This window comes from Fundulus heteroclitus, chromosome 6 (genome assembly GCF_011125445.2).
Source record: "Fundulus heteroclitus isolate FHET01 chromosome 6, MU-UCD_Fhet_4.1, whole genome shotgun sequence".
Classification (NCBI taxonomy): Eukaryota; Metazoa; Chordata; class Actinopteri; order Cyprinodontiformes; family Fundulidae; genus Fundulus; species Fundulus heteroclitus.
Window position 1 is genome coordinate 4,865,988 of NC_046366.1, and position 20,777 is coordinate 4,886,764.

At 44.4% G+C, this 20,777-nt stretch overlaps 2 protein-coding genes across 2 annotated transcripts in view; one reads left to right on the top strand and one right to left on the bottom strand.

The window, feature by feature from the left end:
• Nucleotides 1-3,245: 3,245 nt before the first annotated feature.
• zgc:153115 (C2H2-type zinc finger protein) lies at nt 3,246-14,202 on the bottom strand. The gene is made up of 2 exons (XM_012860990.3): nt 13,405-14,202; nt 3,246-8,396 (listed from the first exon to the last, which is right to left on the bottom strand). Exons 1-2 carry the CDS (start codon nt 13,925-13,927, stop codon nt 8,149-8,151), a joined length of 771 nt encoding a protein of 256 aa, XP_012716444.2. The 5' UTR covers nt 13,928-14,202; the 3' UTR covers nt 3,246-8,148.
• Nucleotides 14,203-15,905: 1,703 nt separating this feature from the next.
• Nucleotides 15,906-20,777, top strand: part of LOC105925175 — a 66,177-nt gene continuing 61,305 nt past the window's right edge. Inside the window, exons 1-9 of the mRNA XM_036137904.1 lie at nt 15,906-17,135; nt 17,322-17,369; nt 17,529-17,695; nt 17,780-17,850; nt 18,060-18,225; nt 19,153-19,290; nt 19,398-19,575; nt 19,663-19,805; nt 20,221-20,324. Coding sequence (XP_035993797.1) covers nt 17,072-17,135; nt 17,322-17,369; nt 17,529-17,695; nt 17,780-17,850; nt 18,060-18,225; nt 19,153-19,290; nt 19,398-19,575; nt 19,663-19,805; nt 20,221-20,324 — 1,079 coding nt within the window. The 5' untranslated portion in view covers nt 15,906-17,071. The remainder of the gene's footprint in view (nt 17,136-17,321; nt 17,370-17,528; nt 17,696-17,779; nt 17,851-18,059; nt 18,226-19,152; nt 19,291-19,397; nt 19,576-19,662; nt 19,806-20,220; nt 20,325-20,777) is intronic.

Genomic DNA, 20,777 nt, shown 5'->3' on the forward strand with positions numbered 1-20,777 from the left:
TCTTCTGAAACAACTTGTTGATCATACACATCTGGCAGTCATCTAATCATCTTAACTTCAACCAAAGTAATTAGGTTAATCACAATTAATTCATGATTTAACATGAGGGGGAATTGCCATCTTGCACAGGGCCAGGTTGGTTTGGATGGCTTTATTCCATTACTAAATGATATTGTTACTTGACTCGTTTACCTTTGTTTGTACACAGGTTATGTCTTTCTGATCTTTAAATTAGTTTGATGTTCTGAACTTAGTGTGAGAAAAACTTTTACCAGCTGCAACAGTAAGACACAGCTAATGCAGATATTGTACACCGAGCGTTGTCCTCCTGTAGATTCTAATGTGAGTTTTTTTTAAATGATCTTCACATGTGTTGCTAACGCCACGGACTCTCTGCTCATCACTGCGCTGCTCTTTTAGCAACCCTTTTCCATTCAGGTGTAATGTGCAGGTTCTACTGGAAGCTGCAGCCTACCGCCCCCTATGGAGCGGTTGAGTCAATTGCAGCCTGTTTTTCTCGTGTTATATTGGTGCCTCCCTCCGTGTCGCTTCCAGTCATCAAGGGTTAAGGTTACTCCTACTGACATTGGGCTGCATCCCTTCTTTACTGAATGGTGCCGAGAAGCTCTTCTTGGTAAAACCTCTAAATAAAATCCTTCTCGTTGAGGGCCTGGCAATCATGCACAAGAAGGACTCTCAATGAGTCAAATCTTCTGAGCGTCCCGAAGATAAGATAAGATAAGATAAGATAAGATAAGATAAGATAAGATAAGATAAGATAAGATAAGATAAGATAGACTTTATTGATCTCACAGTGGAGAAATTCACGTGTCACATCGGCTCAATATTCAAAAGAAGGTGCCAAAGGGAGGAAAAGGTGCATGAGGTATATACAGTGCATCCACATATATACAGTGGATCGAGAAAAAAAAAAAAAAGAAATAAGCAGAGATTTAAGATGATTTAAGATGAACATGACTGTATCAGTTTTTCTTTCTTCACAGATAAACACACTCCAAGCCAAGGGACATGAAAGCATGTTCTTTTTTTTCTTCTTTGATGGACCCTCCGCTGCTTCTCTCTGCACTACATCCAGTGAGTCATGCCTCTTCTGCAACACAGACATGTTAACATGGAGAGCATAGATAGGGTCTGGAACAGAAGAAGACCAAAAAGCAGCTATAAATCAGGTTCTTCTTTGATCTGTGGCTGATGGTGTCAGCATCTGCTAATACAGGAGGCCTGGGCCTTGTCCTCTGATGTGGCATAGTGAAGCTCCTAATGAATATTTTTATTCTAAGATATGAATGCCTTGCTTTTGATATCAGCTCAACTGGAAGCAAATTCAAGCTCATCCACTTCCATTTTAAGTTTTGCATATCTGGACAGAACTCTGTACATTATTTGGTCTTTGGGATCCTTTTCCTGTTCCAGTTCCAGCCAAGCCCATCCTTTCAGACTGATTGTCTCACATTTGACCTTAATAGGAGTTCACGGCTTTTTATCCCTTTTCCCTCATTAGCCTTAATCCTTTGTTTTCTGATTTCAGCGGGAGGACAAACGGGAATTGCTATCCAGACCCTAAAAATATAAGCATGGGGAATGTCCAGTCATCATACAGATCAGAAGGAAGGTTTTTTTTGTCCTGGACAAGGATGTGATTTGTAAAATGTGTGAATCACCTCCAGAACAGAACGCTGGAGATAGGCACTAGGAACCCCTGCGACCCCATGAGGGATTATTGAATCAGGAAGCTGTTTAATTTTCTATGTAATTCATATTCTCCAAATATGGTTGTAGCCAATCAGAGTGAAGTCAACTTGGTAGAGCTGCATGCCATTACTGCAGCCAACCCTTTTACTGAGGAGGGACATTTGGTCTGACAAAACAAGCTGACAATATTTCTTTTGCAAAATTCCTTGGAGAATTTACATATGCAGCAATATTAACTACATGAAAGGGTTTATACAGTGATGTCATTGCACCTTTGGATAATTAGAAAAAGTTAGAAAAATATATAAATAAATACACAGTCTAGACCACATATAGTACAATAATATCCATCCATTTTCTACACACCTATCCCTCATGGGGTTGCCAGGGTTGCTGGTGCCTATCTCCAGCTGTCTGGGTTCACCCTGGACAGGTCGCCAGTCTGTCGCAGGGCAACACACAAATAGGACAAACAACCAATCACACACACATTCACACCTAGTGAGAATTTAGAGAGGCCAATCAACCCAACAGCCATGTTTTTGGACTGTGGGAGGAAGCTGGAGTACCCAGAGAGAACCCACAGGGAGAACATGCAAACTCCATGCAGAAAGGCCCAGGGCAGGGGTAGGACTCGAACCCAGGACCTTGCTGCATGGTAACAGCGCTACCCACTGCACCACTGTGCAGCCTAGTAGAATAATATGCATTCTATATACATAGAGGGAAGATGTAAAAGGTGAGAAAGTATATGTCAGCAGCCTAATTGCTCATCTATAAATTTGCTTGTGTGATGCCGTCTCATCTCTGGGTTGTGATTGCGTAAAAGCAGAGGAAAAGATGCATTGAGCTATGACAATTGTGTCAAAGTCATCTACTTGGCACCATGATCCAAAGACCAATTTACCTTTCAACCCTATTCGCCCCCCAGAGCAGTGTGGACAGCGACGCTGCTCCTCTCTCCAGTCCGGTTGTCTCCACCTTTTTTTCCCCCCTCTCCATTTTATGCTGATTGTTTTGTCAAGTACTTTATACAAGCAGGCGATCTCGAGTGCACATTAATATCAAATAGATAAAGTATTAAAATGACTGGCGAGTAAAAATAAACAAGCAAATCAAAATGAGGACCTATGGTGTGTTCAAACATTTTGATGCCGTGTGACAATTAATTTAGCTAAATTTCAGCGTCATGTAACACATTTCCTGTCTAATCTGTTAATTTCACACCTTTGATTACTAGGAGTGTGCTTGATTTTATCTCCTCTTACCAATCACAGCTCTTAAAAAGACAGGGGTCAACCACACCTCCACATAAAGATAAAAATGTGTCACTTCCTTCCTCAGCGTCGCTCTCAGCAGCTAGCTGAATCACTCTTAAACCAAGTCTCTGGGCACTGAAGTCTAGTCAGATTTAATGCCAGTAAGAAAAAAGGTTTATTACACAGCGTGTTAATATCTGGCTCCAGCTGAATATTTCTATTGACTCAGTTAGTCTTAAGACTCAAAAGGAAAAAACTCACACAACACATATCTTGAACTTCAGAGTTTTTATTTTTTTTAAAAAGCAATGGTCAAACATTGAAACAATGTACTATTAGTACAGTCCCATATGAAAAAAATGAGTTATGAAAAAGAACAATTAAATCACATAAATGATCCGTCTTTGATATGTAATAAATTATTCTGCAAAACAAAAGTAATAAAACGCTTATATATATCGGTGCTGCACAGGAACATTTGAAACTCCAATGCTTAAAATCTAAGACACCTGAGAATATAAATATCAAAAACAGCTTCTCGCAGCAATTATTTAATTCCACACTTCCAACAAATGATCTTAACTAAAGCTTTAATAGGAGAGCTTTAAAAATGACATCTTAGAAAAAATTAGCAATCACAAAAAAGGGGGAGGAAAAAAAACAACATTAAAATACAGCACATCCCCCCCATGTACAGTGTGCAGAACTGAATTAGTGTGGCTGACATTTTTTCCCCCTTAAAGCAGAAAGAAAATAAAAAAAAAGGTTCATCCAAACTGGATGGAGCTCTGCTGTCAACGAGCCACATTTTGTGATCTGAACAAATGGATGGGCGACTGAAAGCGCTCCATCCACATCTTCTGCAAACTGAGGCTTTGAGTTTGGATCCTTTTAGGTCACTGCATCAACCAGTAGCTGGGTTAAACCCTTAATTACAACAAAAACAAAAAAACAAACAGCTGCAGCCAAAGCCAAGAGACAGTAGAATGATTTATCCGTTTACCGCGCTTAGCTGAAAGACTTGAGCTGCTACATGAGCTGTAAGGATGTTGCATACTGACCAAGCCGATGAGGTCAAAGTTCAGAAACCCGACGCCAAAAGGGCTTTCTAGGAGTTGTGGAAAGAAAAGGTTGGAGGGAATCTGTACAGACGCTGCAAAGCAAACAAAAGTCAAACTGTGAGGTATGTTCTTGTGATTTTATAGCTCTAAGAGTCAGCTGACGCCTCCACCTGCCACGGGAGGCGGGAGGAGACGTTTCCACCTGAAAACAGAAGTAGATTGTGTTTGTTCCTTTGTGAAACAGTCCATGTGTTCGAGGTCACTGCCAGCAGCAAACCTCCTTTGGCGGCAAAACAAAAACAAAACCCCAAAAATATTATAAAAAAAAAAAAAAAGTGGATAAAAAATGTCAGCGTTGCATTTTTTACTTCAACGGGCTCCCCACTGACACGGAACCATCGGTGAACTGCTGCCGTTTGTGAAAACAGTGAGAGGAAGACGTCCTGAATCGGAAACCACGAAGTGAAATCTATGAAATCAATCCCACACGAAGAGACGGCCTGGATAGCTAAGCACACACTAACGCAAAACGACAACAAAAGGTAACTAATGAAACAAAAGCAACCCGGTTCATTTAGCACGCTTTTTGAAGCAGATGGAAAAAGGCAGTTTTCTAGTCTTTTTACACGATTTGTTACAAAACGTCAGCAAAGTTTCCACAGTGCTTCCTTGTAGACACAGTGAGCGTGCAGGCCGCCGCGCTCCTCAGCCATCAACACCTTTCAGAGGAAAAAGAGCCGTGCTGCATGGTGATGAAGCGATATCTGCGTATTCCTGAACGGTGCAGCTGTAAACACGGTGAACAAGCAGCCACGGCGACGCTTAAGGCTTTCAGACGTCTCCTGAAGGCGTTCGCTGAGACAGAGGGAATGTGTCCATGAGTGGGCTAAACTCAGCGTGTCGCTGAAAGATAACAGCAAATCAAGTTAAAGCATCTGAATTACTTCAGACTGGCTTCACCTTCAGCAGAAACCCCTGAACAGGCGCGGGCCCATCATCGGTCCCCGCCGCACACCGAGGGTTTCAAAGATTAAAGCTCTTTGAATGAGATGTCAGAGGAGCAGTGTAACGGGGCTGCCCTCCCCCCACCTGGTGTACAAGACTGCCAGTCAGCTGGCTGAAAGACTCACACCACACCTTCCTTTGTTTCCAAGAACAAGACTTGGCTGTTTGGGTCACGTAGAACCTGGATCAACATGGCTACTCACCGATCTCAATGAGACACGTCTGGATCTACAGAGGCGGCCACGAGCGGCTTGTCTGGAAGGCAGAGGACCGCAGGTGGGCGGCCAGAGCAGACAGCCTGACTAATTAACCGACTGATTCTAGGCCTCAAAACCCAATGACTACACGTAAAGCCTGATTGATGCCTCCCAGTTCCACTGTGAAGCCTGTGTAATGTAACTTTTGACATCTGCCTCCCCAGCAGGGTGTCCATGTGCAGGCCGGAGTTTTGTGACATCGCTGTCCGCTCCCATAGCGTCAATACAACTCCTGTCCAAGGGGGGGCGCTATGCACACGAGGAATACAGCGAGGAGAGACATGTTTCCCCCGCAGGAATAGTTTAACGTTCAGGAATCTAAAATCCGTGTTGACTCTGGAGAGAAATCCTTTAATTCTCGCGCTTCTTTTCTCTCACCAGCTCAACGTCGCCCCCGTGAGGCTGTAGTGAAGACGGCACGCCTCTGAGTGAACCAGCCGCTCAGATGAGAGCACAACTGGTATGAAAAGCGGCGTGCTGGCCTGCTAGAGGTATGTGAAGGCATTTTCAATGTTACAGACATTGTTGACATGACTGTAAGAAAATCTATATAAACTGTGGAAGTTGTGTATTTACTGAAGTTAACCTTTTACGTTAAAATCTAATACCAGCCTGTGCCTGATCCCTGAAAGATTGGTTGATCTTTCTGATGGTTTTATGTGTCGTAGAAAAGACTTTATCTGGTCCTGGGTCTGTTTTGCTGCTTCCCCCACTGAACAGCCAGCAGTGACCGTTTCCGGTCCACCTACTGTTGCTGTGGGTTTATGGGTGGGGAAAACAAAGTCAATGCAACTCACCCAGTGTCACTATTGGTATGGTTGACAGAGATCCGGTTATAACTAAAGCCCATCTCAGTCTTCAGATTACGCCTGTCTGGACATGTGGCAGTTTATGAGCCCTTTCCCTACAGTAGGTCATAGTGGATGTCGGTGAACGTCTGGCTGTCTAACAGTGCAAACTATTCTCAAAAGGCGTTAACAAAAAGATGCAACTCACTCGTGGCGTTGCATATTCTTTGTTCCCTACAAAAGTCGGGCTGAGGGACGATGAAACCTGCAGCCGTGAGCAGCAGAGGCCAGACTGAACCTCCTAGGGCTAACGAAGTCATGAAGTGACGGCAGCCATGTTTGTTCCTCGTTACAGACACCGGTTCTCCATCAGCGCTGATCATCCACGTGCCCAACAGCCAGCTTTGGATTTCCACTAAAAACGGCTGCGATCCGATAATTCTTCCAGTGCAACCTGTAAGACTCGTTGTTCTGCTTTGGAAGAGGAGGAAAAAAAAAAAAAGAATAACAAACCCGTCTGGCACACCTGACCCCAGGCTGCTCCACACTTTCTACCGTCTGGCCCCACAACCCAGAGGAATGCTTTTAATCTGAAGGCAACGGGCTCACCCGTCATCCCCCCCCCCCGCAGCGATCAATAAGAAGAGTCCAATTGTTGCACGCTGTTGCAAACACCCTTACAATTTCAATCACTAGTCTTAAAAAAAAGAGATAAAAGAAAACACACAAACTCTCCCTGGATATGCCATCCTATTGAGCATAATATTACCCCTAATATAAGGACTACGATGCATTACATGTAGCTGCTAGTAGCATTACGCCTTAATCTACATTACAAGCTTAAAGCTTATATACATTTGCATCACTATTAGACATAATACTGCTGCGTATTATGTGAAGAGGAATTGTTGTAGCCTTCAGAGTGATGTGCAAACTGCTCGTCTACAGCGAGATTCGTCCAGCTTCCCAACAAAAATCAACATCGGATCTGATGCGGTGGAAAGATGGACAAAGCACCCCCCCCCCCCACCCCACCCCACGGTAATGTTGCTAATAATTAGCAAACGGGAATGGTTTCACCTCCAAAACTCAGGAAAAGCAAAGATAAAGCAACGGCAAAAATAAAGACAAACTCTAGTCCCTGCCTGGCTACCTAATATCACAACATGTTTAAGAAATGATGCTGAGGAGCACCACAACCACCTATGGAAGAACCAGGAGAAAGGTCTACAGCTTTTTCTTCTTTCCCTCCAAAGAAGAAGTGAAAAAACAACAAAAACAAAAAAATCCCTGCAACTCGCAAAAGAGTTTGAGACCTTGAGTTCATTCTTAGGATTTGGAGTTCTTTATGGCTTTAAATCTACTCCACTGTTCTTGTTGAAGGTAAAAAAGAAAGCGTCAGGACAGAAAGTGATTTGTGCTGCCATGAACCTGCATTGAACCATGAGGTATTCTGTGAGCTGTTTTTGGTAGGGGGACACAGGGGGATGGATAGAGATGTCATTATGAGCATATTGTGGGATGTAGCCAAGCTTGAGGAATGCTTCTGGTAAGACTGGACTTTTTCTTTTTTTTTTTCTTTTTACAGACATTTGGTACCTTTAACTGTCGGGGTGGGGGCAGTTTACGCTCCTGTGTTCTGGAGGAGATCCATTCGTCTACCACTCTGTGGTAAGTCCCTAAATGCATTTCTTTCTGTCCTTGCATATGTTCCGTATGCAGAGAATAAACCGCTGCATCCTTTCTGCCTTTTTTTTTGTAAACTTTCCACACACATGCTTCCTCACATGTGCAACTGGGGATGCAAGTGGTAGGGAACTAGGTCCAAACAGGTGACTTTAGGAAGCAGGAAGTGAAATGGGGAGAAGGCAGACGTCTGCCTCGTCTGGTGTGTACAGACCGTGTTCGAACAAAGCAGGTGAACATCAGGGTGAACAGAGAGGGGGTGCTGCTGCCCCCCCCCCCCCCTGAACATCCGGCCTCAGTGTGTGCGCTTGTATGGAGTTTGACCCAGTGGATTTGATTGTAGCTGGTTAAGTTGAAACGAAGGTGGCTTGGAGCCCTCCTAGGTGTGGGCGGCTTGGCGGGAAGAGGGCGTGGCCGCGGCCTTGCAGCGGGCCAGCATGGAGGGCTGGAAGTCAGGGTGGCGGCGGGCGTGTTTGATCAGGTGGTCGCTGCGCATGAAGCGCTTGTCGCACAGCGGGCACAGGAAGCGCTTCTCCCCCGTGTGGGTGCGGGTGTGGCGGGCGAGCTCGTCGGAGCGGGCGAACTTCTTCTCGCATTTGGGCCAGGTGCACGGGAAGGGCCTCTCACCTGCAGCAGAGCACAGAGATCCGTCAGACGGCCGGCTCTGACGCCACGGCAACAGCTCTCCTAGCTTAGACGCTCAGGCTAAGCGCCCGGCGGGAGAAACAAAGCAACCCTGCAGGCTACAGCTGATCTAAGTCCCTGTATGGCCGTGACTTAAGTAACATTAATTATAGCCCCATAAACACATATGTTCTGCTTAGAAATATACATTTAATGTTATAACATATAACACAATAAAGCAAAAATGCCTTCTTTATCAGGATACTAGCTTTTCATCACTCAACCCCACACAGTAATGGCAATTAATTAAATTTTTTATTTATTGATATTTATCACTGCTGTCAAGTAACCAAATGTGCAAAAAACTTCTTTTTAGTAAAAATTACAATCCTGACATTACTAGCAGTTCTGGGGTTTTTCAGAGACCACTAATTGGAATTTATCGTTATCATGATAAAGCCACATTCTTATCACGACGAGACATTTTTCACCGCAATGATAAAACGATGCGATACACGCCCACCCCTAGTTGTTACCGAGGGAACGCGTATGACAGGTCGCCGTTTTCACCGTCAGCTGGGTGTTTGCAAATGAAGTGAGACGAAGCGGAGACATGAGATCCGTCGGTTATGTGTTCAGCCTGGTAAACACGGGGAGCCGGGTTTGGATCCAGCTTATTGCTGAATGGAGAACAGCCGCCTGCCGCAGAGACCGAAGTTTACAGGTAGTGGTGCCAGCGCCGCTAACCAGGCCGACTGCAATACAACCTGCCAAAGCAGGGGTATTAAATTCTAGCCCATCAGCGACGTCAAACTTTTACATGTTCCTCGGCTTAAAAACACATGGATCAAATAATCAGAACAGCGGAGGAGGCGGTTCACCTCTGCAGACCCCACACATCCTGCACACAAACCGGCCAGACCTGGACCCGCGGGTCGCCAGCTACACTGGGGGCAAACAAAACCAGTATATTTGCACTTTTTCCTCTTTTCTTTACATATTAAAAAGAAAATGGCTGGACATGTTGCTCATTGTATCCTTATTTTTAATTCTTCTAAAGATTATATATTTATACTTAATGTCTGAAAGCTGTGAGAGCTTGAAACCAAAGTCAAACTCCTTGTTGGTTCACACAGTCTTGATTTCTGATTTAATTCATGTGTGCTGGACCAGAGACAGGAAACACCTCAGCGGTCTGGAGCACGGCACCCTGGGAGCTGGAGTTTGAGACACCTGCATTAAAGACACTTGAAATGTCAGTTCTTTTAAACGGAGGAACTCTGTTTTAAAGCGACCGCTCTCTCCCTCACACCAACGGGTTGTAACGCGAATTTTGAAGTATCGTATTGAGAAAGTTTGATGGAAACTGCAAAATAACTTCTTCAGTCTCGCTCGCTTGGGGGGATTTTTTCAGATTATGTGCAAACCGGGACATGGAAACGCATTTGCCGAATATGTTCTGCAAACAAATGATCGATTTACGATTAGTAGTCGATTGATGGTTAATTAGATTAAAGCTTGTTCCATTTGATGAACCGGCTTCTTGCAGTGCTGTAGTATGGCCGCCATCCAGAAGAGGGCGCTGCTGGACATTCTAAAGCGAAGCCAGACCGCAGTAGTTGTAAAAAAAAAAAAAAAAAACAATCATGGCGGAGGCAACGTGAGGCGGCCCAGAGTCCAGTGTGGGATTATTTTACATTTACGTAAAAAATTTGAGCATGGTAGAAACAGACATGAGGCCTAAAGCTCAGCTGATGATGGCGGCTTTCATAGTGATTATTAGTTTTTCCACGTATTTTATTCTCTTCAATTTATTTGGTTCTATCTAGACTTAAAGGTTCCTGTTTTGTTATACTTTATAAATATGTCCAAGTTTAATGTGTGAGAAAACTACAGTTTTACTTTATTCAGTCAGTATTTAATACAGGTGGCACAATAAACTATTAACATTTATTGATGTGCCTCTTTTAAAATTTAGCTTATTGTAAAAAAAAAAAAAATAAAGTAAAAAAAACACCTTCATTTTATGTTAATACCCTCTTGATACAAGAGAAGTAAAGTAGGGTTTTTTAAGAAAATGGCTGCCAATCAATGAATCGTTGGTTAATCTTTAAGATCCATCGCCTTTAGATTAACTCATTAAATGCAGCGAATTATTATTTATTTATTTCCACAGGACTGATCAACTGTTGCCGTCTTCCCAGATATTCCCATAACGTGTATGGAACCCACCCCAAAGCCGAAACATGTCTAATCCACGTTTTCTTTTTTCGTCACATTTTGAAAGTTTGCTCAGAATTTGCATGACAGTCGGACAGGACATGGCTACTGTGACGTCTTCTCTGCTCCTATTCTCCATGCCTACCGCTCACAGCAGGAATGGATGCTGACGAGTATTTTTAAGGCACATCAGAATGTGCTAATGTTGGGGGCAGCAGCAGAAAGCTTAGATCTCTGTAGATCACCTCCAACCTGAATCTAACAGCTCTCCTCAGTCAGTGTGCCAAACATTGGACCGTAAAGACAGAGTAGCCTTAAATGAGACGTTCTCCTGCCCAGCTCAAACACAGCTTACCAACGTTTAAAGCCAAGAAAAAAATGCAACAATACTAAAATATTTCTATGAAGATTTTAACAATTATTAGCTAAAAAACTAAACTCATATGAGTTTGTGCATGGCTGCAGTGTTGATTCAACAGACCACTAAGAGTGGCACAGCCCCAACATAAACAGGACATTATTTCCCAGTGCAAGTCCCACTGATGCTGAGCACTGAATGAGGGCTATTTTAAGCAGGCGGGCTTGAAACTAATGTATTAATCTGCTTCTGCGTTCAACAACACAGGGCTCTGTGGTAGTCTTTGTCACTGTACAATAATGTATTGTATGGAGGAAAACCTGCCGGCTCAGATTTAACACGACAACGACCCCTCCTGTCCAGCCCTCTCCTCACATTCTGCCGCCTCTAATCTCCTGCAGACGCCAGGCGTGGGCCCAAGCCCGGCTTCTCCCAGGATGCCCTCCTCTGCTGCCATTTTCTAGATCACAGAGCCAGGCCTGCTGGAGAACACCCCCGTGGGCGTTCCCCAGCAGACGCCGCTCTGAGCCGTTTCCTGCCCCTAATCCGAACCACGCCTGCTGGGGGGCTCTGGACGTGCTAGAAGCCCCCCCCCCGTGTCTGCGTGGCTGGGATCTTTGCATAGACGACTCAAATCGGTAGTGAACTAATCGCTGTAACTACTGGGGTTCACGGTGGGAGCGATGTGACTCATTGCCAAGGGTGACACTGGCTAGGGGGCGGCAATCAGAGAGAGGAGTTACGCGTCAGTAGCACCGGAACACGGCTTTTTTAAACGTGCAGTAAAGTGGGACTGTAAGTACAGTATGACCACATGGCCGGCATCACAGTAGGATAATAATGCTGGAGATTCAGTTTCTGTCCTGGTGTCCGATTAAAGGGTTATTTAAGAGCGCTTTAAAGAACCTGGACAGCATTTGATCCTCTCTAGTTAGAAATCTAATAAAAACTGGACCTGGACCGGGTCACCAACACGGCACCTGTGGGCACCAGGTAGCCTGTTCCAGAAAGAGGGCAACGCACCACTAAGCTACATCTAAAACTTTATTTTATTCTGTCGCTCTTCGTTTTTAAATCCTACTTGCATTGATATAGATTAATAACATAGCAATATAAAAAAAAAACATGAAGATATGTTTTTTTTACATAAATAAAGCGTTTGTTTCATAAATCCACTGATCTGATAAAAGACCACACGGCTGCCCTAAATACTTTTATTTTCCAGTTCAGTTACAAAATTTGATTACATTTACTTGAAAAAAAGTCCACAATAAGTCATTTAGTTTCACAGCAAATTCAGTTTTTAAACTATATATATATATATATATATATATATATATATATATATATATATATATATATATATATATATATATATATATATATATATAGCAATGAATGTGACTTTTTTGACTATCAGTTAACTGACATCTATCCCAACCAATAAAAAGGCTAAATCACCCCACATTTTCTGTTGTTGTGTTGCATAACTCTATATATATATATATATATAACTCTATATATATATATATATATATATAAAAAACTAAATTTAGCTTTTAGTGTGTTTAATTTCTACTCTACATCCGCGATCTTTGTCTTATTTGAACGATTTTTATTCAGATTTATTTTGACATCAAATTCTTTTGAACAACCAGAGCTTTTATTCTTACAAACCTCTCCTGAGTTTTAGAAATTGCTCTATTTTTTCTGTTTATTCCGGACGGGGCTTTGTCAGAGAAGTGCGTGTTTGTTTTCTGGTTAAGTGCGGGGCGGAGGGGGGCGGAGGCAAGAAGAGGCTTGCCCATGGCGCTATTCGTGCCAGAACCGCCACCTGTGCCTTATTTTAATGCCGGACGGCTAAAATGAACAGATCCCAGGACGCGCAGCGGGTCCATATCCCGGCGGGACCTCCTGCGGCTGCTCGGCCTAAAGCTGTAGGGAGGACGGAGGGTCATGGCGGAGTGATAGGATGGTCGGAGGAAGAGTCCCCCCCCCCCCCATCCTGCACTTGCTGCCAGAAACGTGTCTGCTGCTTCTGAACTCCGTGTCCCCGACGTTAAGGTTTCGTCTTACGTTCATTTCATATGCAAATCCAGCGGGGAGGAAAACCTTCGTCACAGCTTTTAGCGTCCAGCCCTGTTCTTTTGTTAGTTTACTTCTTTGTCAGAGTTACCGAGGGGAGTTAAGTTTTTTTTTTTTTGTTGTTGGTCTTTTCTCCCCCTCTCGCGTTTTCTCCCCTGCTTTGTGTCGCCACGTTTATCGAACAAACCCAACGAGGGGAAACAATAAATTCAATAAAAGTTAAAAAAGCATTTTCTATGGCGCAGCGGAGGTGGGCGAGAACAAAAGCGGGGACACGGCGTAGCGGGACACAAAGCTAGCTAACATGTCCTGGAAAGTGCTGATGTAACCCCGCGGCTGCTGGTGTACCTGTGTGCGTCCGGATGTGAGCCTTCAGGTGCGACGATTTCCCGTAAACTCTGTCGCATCCGTCAAAGGGGCACTGATGCCGCTTGACGGGGGACCGCGGGGGCCCGACGCCCCCCGGCCCCCGGAGGTGCTGCTGCTGCGGGAGATGCTGCTGCTGCTGCTGTCCGGGCACGGGCGTCGCGGAGGGGGTCATGGTCGGGGTGGTGGGGTCGGACAACGTGGTGTACCCGCTCTCCCCGCCGCACGAGGAGTTGCTGCTCTCCGAGTAGGCCGACATCGGGCGGAACTTGCTGTGCAGGTCCGTCAGGATCCCGGCCACCGTCATCATGTTGGTCCCCTCCAGCCGCAGCGTCTCCCGAACTTCCCTGTCCTCGCTCGACCCGTCGGGCTCCCCGGGGTGAAGGCCCACCGGGGCGGGCTGGCTGGCGGGGGCGACCGGGGTGGGTCTGTGCAGCACGGGGCCGCTGGAGATCGACACCAGACACTCGGCGGCGAAGTAATCGGACGACGCGGGCAGCGACATGGTTATCTTCTTGGTTTTGTTTGTTTTCGCGGGGGGGAAAAAAGAAGGAAAAAGTCTGGCTAGGAGGGGCAAACTGTGACGTCGCTCTGCTCCCCAACTCGCTTCTCCTCACAAACTCGACGGCCGACCTGCTTCCAGGCGAGAGTTGAGGCGGTCATAAGATGCGCCAGCAGCGTGAAAAACAAGTTTGGAAAACTGAACCAAGGCACGGCTAATAAAAATAATCTTGTAAAATCATGCTAATGCCCCGGGCCCAGCGTGCGTGCCCCTCTCCGTCTGACGGTTCATTGTGTCTGAGCCTCCGAGAAAGCCGGTCAACCCACGCCCCCTGGTCCGGGGACTAACGATGCGTTCACGGCCAGTCGGTTAAACCCCTTTCATTCCCCGATGTAATTTTGAAATGCTATAAACACGAATCCGTTTTAACTCTGCGGTTTCTATAATTGCAGCAGGTAAAACGTTTATAACAACTGCGAAACAAGGGCTGGATCAGGCACAAGTTTGTGTTACAGTTGTGTGTAATGCATTGCCATCGCATCCGAACTAACAACATAGATACTTTTTAGATTAAAACAAAACTACCGGATTTGACAAGTGTGTAAAATCGCAACATCGACACTTTAGAAAAATGACGAAGAAGAATACGTCGGCCTTTCTCTGTTTGTTGTGTAAGAGGAGTTTGTTTTTCACGTTTGCAGCGTGAACGGCACACACGTTACGGGCGTGGACCACGCTGGCGGGTGCATCGTGGAAAGTAGGTGGCTCTCTATGGGAGCTTAATGATGGGGGAAGGAGGCTGGGATGGAAAGCCTGATGGGTAATTTAGTTTCTTTTTTTTTTCACATCCAGCCATAGAGGACGTGGCTGATTGGCGGGCAGTAGATAAACCCAAAACCCATCACCGCTACCTTCAAATAAGCAGTAGGTCTAATATGTTGGATATTTTGGAGACAATAACACAGAAGTGCAGAAGCAGCGCATAAAAAAACCCCAAAGTTTACTATTACTGCTGTTTTAGGAATAAAAGGTTCAGTTGCAGCCAGGAATTAGCAATTGATTAGATCTAACTCTTTTGTACAATATGATGTTTTTGTGATTAACACACATTAATGTCTTCTCTAGGAACAAGAAACAGCAGCAAGAACATTCGAGGAGTAATTGCCGGTGCTTATTGATATGGGGCACCATATTTGGCTCTGTTTGTTTTCACAGAACCTTATTACCTCCACCATGTACCAGGGTATTCTTGTCAAATTTTGGCAGGAGCTGGAATGAGCTTCTCATGGTATGAAAACCTTGAGTGATACCGACCGGTTTTATAATGTCTCAGTTTTCAAACAAAATACACAGCAGTTGCCGTCATAGAGGTGAGAGGCGAGGGTCTTTTACTTTTCAAGGATTTCCTTCTTTACGGCTGGCAGAAACCTTTTTAAACAGCTGGTCCTGCCTTCCTTGAAAGTGTGGAAGGGGGGGGGGGGGGTCTGTAGCCCTGTGTCAGCTATAGTTAAGTCCAAAATGATTCATACCCCTGGCAGTGTCAGGTTTAAAATAATCTTTTAATATTACAAACATGCTTCTTCTGCCCGGTATTAATATTGACATTTCAGGGACGACCTAGCCAGAGTCCTGGCTTAAATCCGATGGAGAATCTGCAGAGGAAGCTAAAGAATATAGACGACTTTCAAACCTCAAAGACTTGGCCCTAATAACCAAAGAACAATCATCCAGAATTCCAGTGGAAACATGCAAAAGCTGCTCAGCAATTATAAACCACGGTTGGTTGCAGTAATACAAATAAAACTTTTTTTTTTTTTTTTACTGATTTTTCAGAAGGATATAAATAATATGCAACATGCAATTCTTTTACAAAATGTAAAAACAAGTTCTGAATAATATTTGCAAAACTTTCCTTCTGTAACGTTGTTTTATTATCTTTTGAGAGATGTCTGTCTCGTTTCTGTGGCACGCTGCTGGAGGTGAGGGTCGTTGCTCTGTGCGCCATATAGCTGGAGACACTATCTGTTGCGTCTCAAAAGGACGTCGAACCATCGGGGTTTTAACACTGGAAAGGTATAGAGGTTGGCCCGGGTACCCGGTAGTCAGCCCTGGCCTTCTCAGAGGTGAGGCTATCTGTCCCACAGCTAAAGCTTGGTTCAAATGAAGACATGCAGTACGACAATGGCCCCAAACACAGCAGCAGATCTACTGCTGTGTGTCTGGAGAAGAAAATGGTAGCATTACATTTAGTGTACCGCAATGCTAACAAACAATGTGGTCAACAACAGCACGTTTTGGATTTTTTTTCTGTGTTCCTATTGAATAAAAAGATGACAAAAGAGAATGCGTCTTGTGTTTATCAACATGGTACGTACTATTTTATGGATATCTAAAGAAATCCATTTGTGCACTCATGGTTAAACTGTAATTAAAGACACGTGTGCTGTTTTACATAGGTTGTATTACAAAGTGTTCCTGCTATCTGTCCCACTTTTCTTCTTTGTGAAGCTAGCTCTGGCTCACTCAGATGAGATGGAGAGCACATGTGAACATCCATTCTAAAGGTTGTGCAACAAGTTTTCTCTTTTGGACTGAGGACTTTGACTAGGCCATTCTCTGACATGAATAAGCTTTGATGTAAACCACTGAAACCCTGTCTGTAGGTGTAGGAGGCTGGAAGGTGAACCCCGGTCTACAAATTACAACAAAAACCTGCTCTTCTCCAGAACTTTCTCCTTGACGTTGTCTGCTGTTCTCCTCGGGCTTCAAGAAAGTGTTTGCTCACTGATGTTCTCTAAAATCCCAGTAAAGTACATTGAAGGTTTGAAGTGGTAACACCTAAAAACCTGGAGCATCAAGGTAAACTGAAGTTGCGTTTTCTCCACATATGTTCCTCATGTTTCCAATTTAGCCACACATCTCCATGTGTTTTGAGTCTCAAGGCCTCGCTAAGTGATTGGCCCATTGACTGTTTGTAGCTTTAGCCTGGGAACTGCTTCCTGATTGGCTGCCGTGAGCAGCATGGGTCACGGTGGAAGTCCACATACAAGCCCGGTCATTCAGTTAAACGAACAGAGCTTGGCTTTCATCTCTCATGTACATGTTGAGGTTTGTGGGGAACCGGACCTGTACTGACTCCAGCTTGCTATGGCTGTGTCTATGTCGCTGCTTGGTTATTCACATGCTATTATGATTATTCTACTTCTACATGGTAAGATTTGAGATTTCTTTTGTTAACCTTTCTTGATAAATCTGAATTTGCGCGTCAATCAGAAGTTTACAGTTGGCATGATTGCAGACGATCTCTTTAAAAGCATGAAATGGGACATGAGAACGTTTATCATCATCGTTGCCTAGCTTAAAGCTGGGATGTTTTACTGGACCTTGTGTTTAGCAGGTGACTGTCTTATGGTGACACCAGACGTCTGTGACTCAAGTTGTTCTGGTGAGATGTTGCTGTTTTTGCACAGTATAAAGCCATTCGCACATGTTGCATGCTCTTAAGTCAAACTATATGAAAAAAAAGTCCTATCTTTGAAGAGTTGCAAATATTTTGCCTCCATACAACCAAGTGCTGGATTTTTTTTTAACTCCGTTCCACCAGGATCTGCGGCGGCTGCTTTCTCCGGTCAGAAAGGTGTGAGGTACACTTACAGGTACAGCAGTGCCATCACCACCAGCCTTCATGGCTCGAGCGGTGGCAGGAATGGGCTGGCTCTGGACTGCGTGGTGGACATTGAAGTGGTCTCCAAGTGTCACCTAATAATGCAGGTTGGCTTTTGTTCAAAGCTGTTTTGAGGCGGTTATCTAATAAGCATATTGTGTTGTGGTTTCAAGTGCCTGCTTGTCCAACAGATAAGGAATTCACAGATAAAGCGTCTCTCCCCTCAGAGGGAACACTCTGTCCTGCATTTAAAAAGCTTGAGGTAACACCCAGCAAAGTTTCTGGTTTTTTTTTACTCATAGTTGTGTCTGCGCTCTGTTTATTGCATTGAATCTGCAACCTTATATCGCTTTGGAATGCTTCCCCATAACTCCTATTATTCAGATACGCAGTTTCAGATGTGCCTCTTCTATTTGTTCTCTTGTCTCGGGAGGAGGGGGGGGTGGCTCATCTGGTGTTTTTGTTTCCCAGGGAGTCACTGGAGAGAACGCGCCTCAAGTTCTCCCTCCAGGGGGGAAAGGTCACAGCCCTCTGTCTCCAGGAAGGGGAGCAGGTGTGGGCTCTCAACATTAAAAGGGCTCTACTGAGCATGCTCCAGACCTCCACCACGGTCGCCAAATTCAGAGAAGAAACAGAGGTGAGCGGAGGGAGACGATTTTCTGTCTGTTACATGAGACATGATTATGAACGGCCTCGCATTTCACAAACTTCAATACATTTTGTTGGGATCTTATGTTATAGAGCTGCATAAAGTAGTGCGTTACTCTGATAATGGAAAGAAGACCAAACATGTTCAAAAAGTGTGAAGTACATTTATATTTTGCTCCCTTACTCTTATACCACTAAATAAAACCCTTCCAAAAGGCAGCTAATTAGCAAATTCATCCAACCTGGGTATATTTCTTTTCTCAGTGTAAGTTGAATACTGGCCTCAAAGTTGTTGTTGTTTTTTTTTTAAAGAGGACTTTAGTAAAGAGCATCATGACAACTAAGGAACCGACAGCAGACAACTCAGGGAGAAAATTGTGGGGAAATGTAAAGCGGGGTTAGTTTAGAAAACAATATCCCAGTTTTAAATCTCTGACAGAGCTCTGATCACTCCATCGTCTGAAAATAATAAGAGGACGGTGCAACTGCAGAACTACCTGGAACTGGCCGTCCAGCTCGTGTGACCGTCTGGTTAAGGAGAGCAAACATAGAGGTGGCAGCGTCATGCTGTGGGGCTGAGCTTATCCGACAGGGACGGGGAAGCTGTTGCAAGACCTGCAAAAGGCCAATAATTTGTCTCTAGATGTGCAAAGCTAGGAGAAACGGACTCCAAAAGACTTGCAGCTATGATTCCTATGAAGGTATTTACTCAAGGAGGCTGTATTTCACACACGTTTCCCAGTTATATACCAGTAAAAATCTTTAGTTATGATGTGACAAAGCGTAGAGCTCCATGGCCTCTGAACTAGCTCCATTCAAACTGCAAACAGTAGTTCTGTTTTAGCGTACTCCATCTACAGGGGGTACTTTCATTTTAATGTTCATGTAAAGGACTTGCGCCGATGCTTTCCCTCAGACGGATGTTCATGGAACATGCACCAGCAGATATGAGAGGCGAGGGCCCACACTGCTGAAGAGCAGGGATCTTAAACGGTGCCATCAGTCCAGGTTGGCCGACCTCTGGCCTCACTCAGCTGCTCTGACCGAAGACACGGTGAGTTTCACTCTCACATTTGCTTTCTGGCCAGTCTGAATATAAAAGATTCAACATTCCTTCATATTTTTGTATAATCACATTTTTTCCCCCCGTTTTTTTGCTAGATGTTGCAGATGGAGCTACACTGCGTTCAGCGACCTGGAGAGACAATGATGGAAGAAGTCAACTGTACCGAGGTTGTCTCACTGGCAACTTCTTTGAGGAGTTCAACACCTGTGAAGACCAAGAGTGTGTCCATGTTGCTCCTGCTCAAAGTCCAGTCAGGAACATCTTTAGGAGCAGGTCAGACCAACATTTGTTCATTTACCTTAGCAATATTACCTCGCGACAGACACACAGCCCGATCCACATATTCCTTTGCTCTATCAGAGTCCCTAAGTCCTGGTGCGCTCACTGACCTGCAGTTTGAGGATGATGATGATTCAAGGCTGCAAAAACACAGGCCGACAACTCCAGAGAAAGTTGGTCAGACCGTGGCGTTGTTGTGCAGCGCCGCCTCAGATCCTCAGCTGGTAACCAAACAGCCTCTGATCGGTTTTTCAGACGCTTTCATTTCTTCTACTCTACGCTTCAGTGGCTGCGTTTGTTATTTAGCAGTGAATGTGAATAACGTAATACTGCTCATGCTCTGCCAGATCACTAAATGCATGTTTGTATTTGTAAGTCATGGCCTCTCTCCCGGGGCCCCCGAGTCTCTCGGGGAGGTTAATCATGCGCAGTTTGACGGCTTTCAGCCTTTCGGGGTGTATATTTATCTGGCATGTTTTTCAGAGGCCCAGGACCTTACTGGGTCTTTGTATTTTCAAGAGCCTAATATATTCTCACTTTAAAACAAATACTTGGCTATGACAATAAAGCATGAGTCATATCATGGAAAACAACATGAAATTAAGCTTTGTGGTTGAGTTTTACTGGATCCTCTTCTAGGTTTCACAAGAGTTCCTGCAGCTGGTGTTCCAGCTCAGAGATATGACTCTTTCTCAACTCAAGAGACTTTGGCAAGAAACTTCTTTCAAGTGCAGAAATGACTGGTCAGTATTTCCCCTATGGTTTCCCCTTTAGTTTATCAGTATTTCAATTCTGACAATGCTGAAAAAAAAATGTATTTGCCCCTCACAGATTTATTAGGTTTTGTATGTATTCTGTATTTTTGCCATGATTGAATGTTTCAGACCATCAAACGGAATTTTAATTCAGAAAATGTTAACCTGGGTAAATTTCACACAGCTGTATAGAGAGACCCTGGTTGGAATCCTAGCTGCGTATGGAAGGGCATCTAGCGTTAAAAACTCTGTCAAGTCTGTGTGCAAGTAGTAATGACTTCCTGTGGCGACGCCTGAATAACGGAGGAGACAAAATTACACAATTAAGAGTAAAAAAAGGTATTCAAATCAATCTGGCCTTCTGTGAAAAATGAAAAATTGACATCAACTGCCAGCAGGCACTGAAATAACTAGTAACGAGTCTTTTACATCACTGAGGAG

Excerpts from the sequence above, each read along its gene's own strand:
- zgc:153115 (XM_012860990.3), bottom strand. The coding sequence starts at position 13,927 with ATGTCGCTGCCCGCGTCGTCCGATTACTTCGCCGCCGAGTGTCTGGTG. Across the intron at positions 8,397-13,404 it reads TCACATCCGGACGCACACAG|GTGAGAGGCCCTTCCCGTGC; the intron begins GTACACCAGCAG and ends GCTCTGCTGCAG.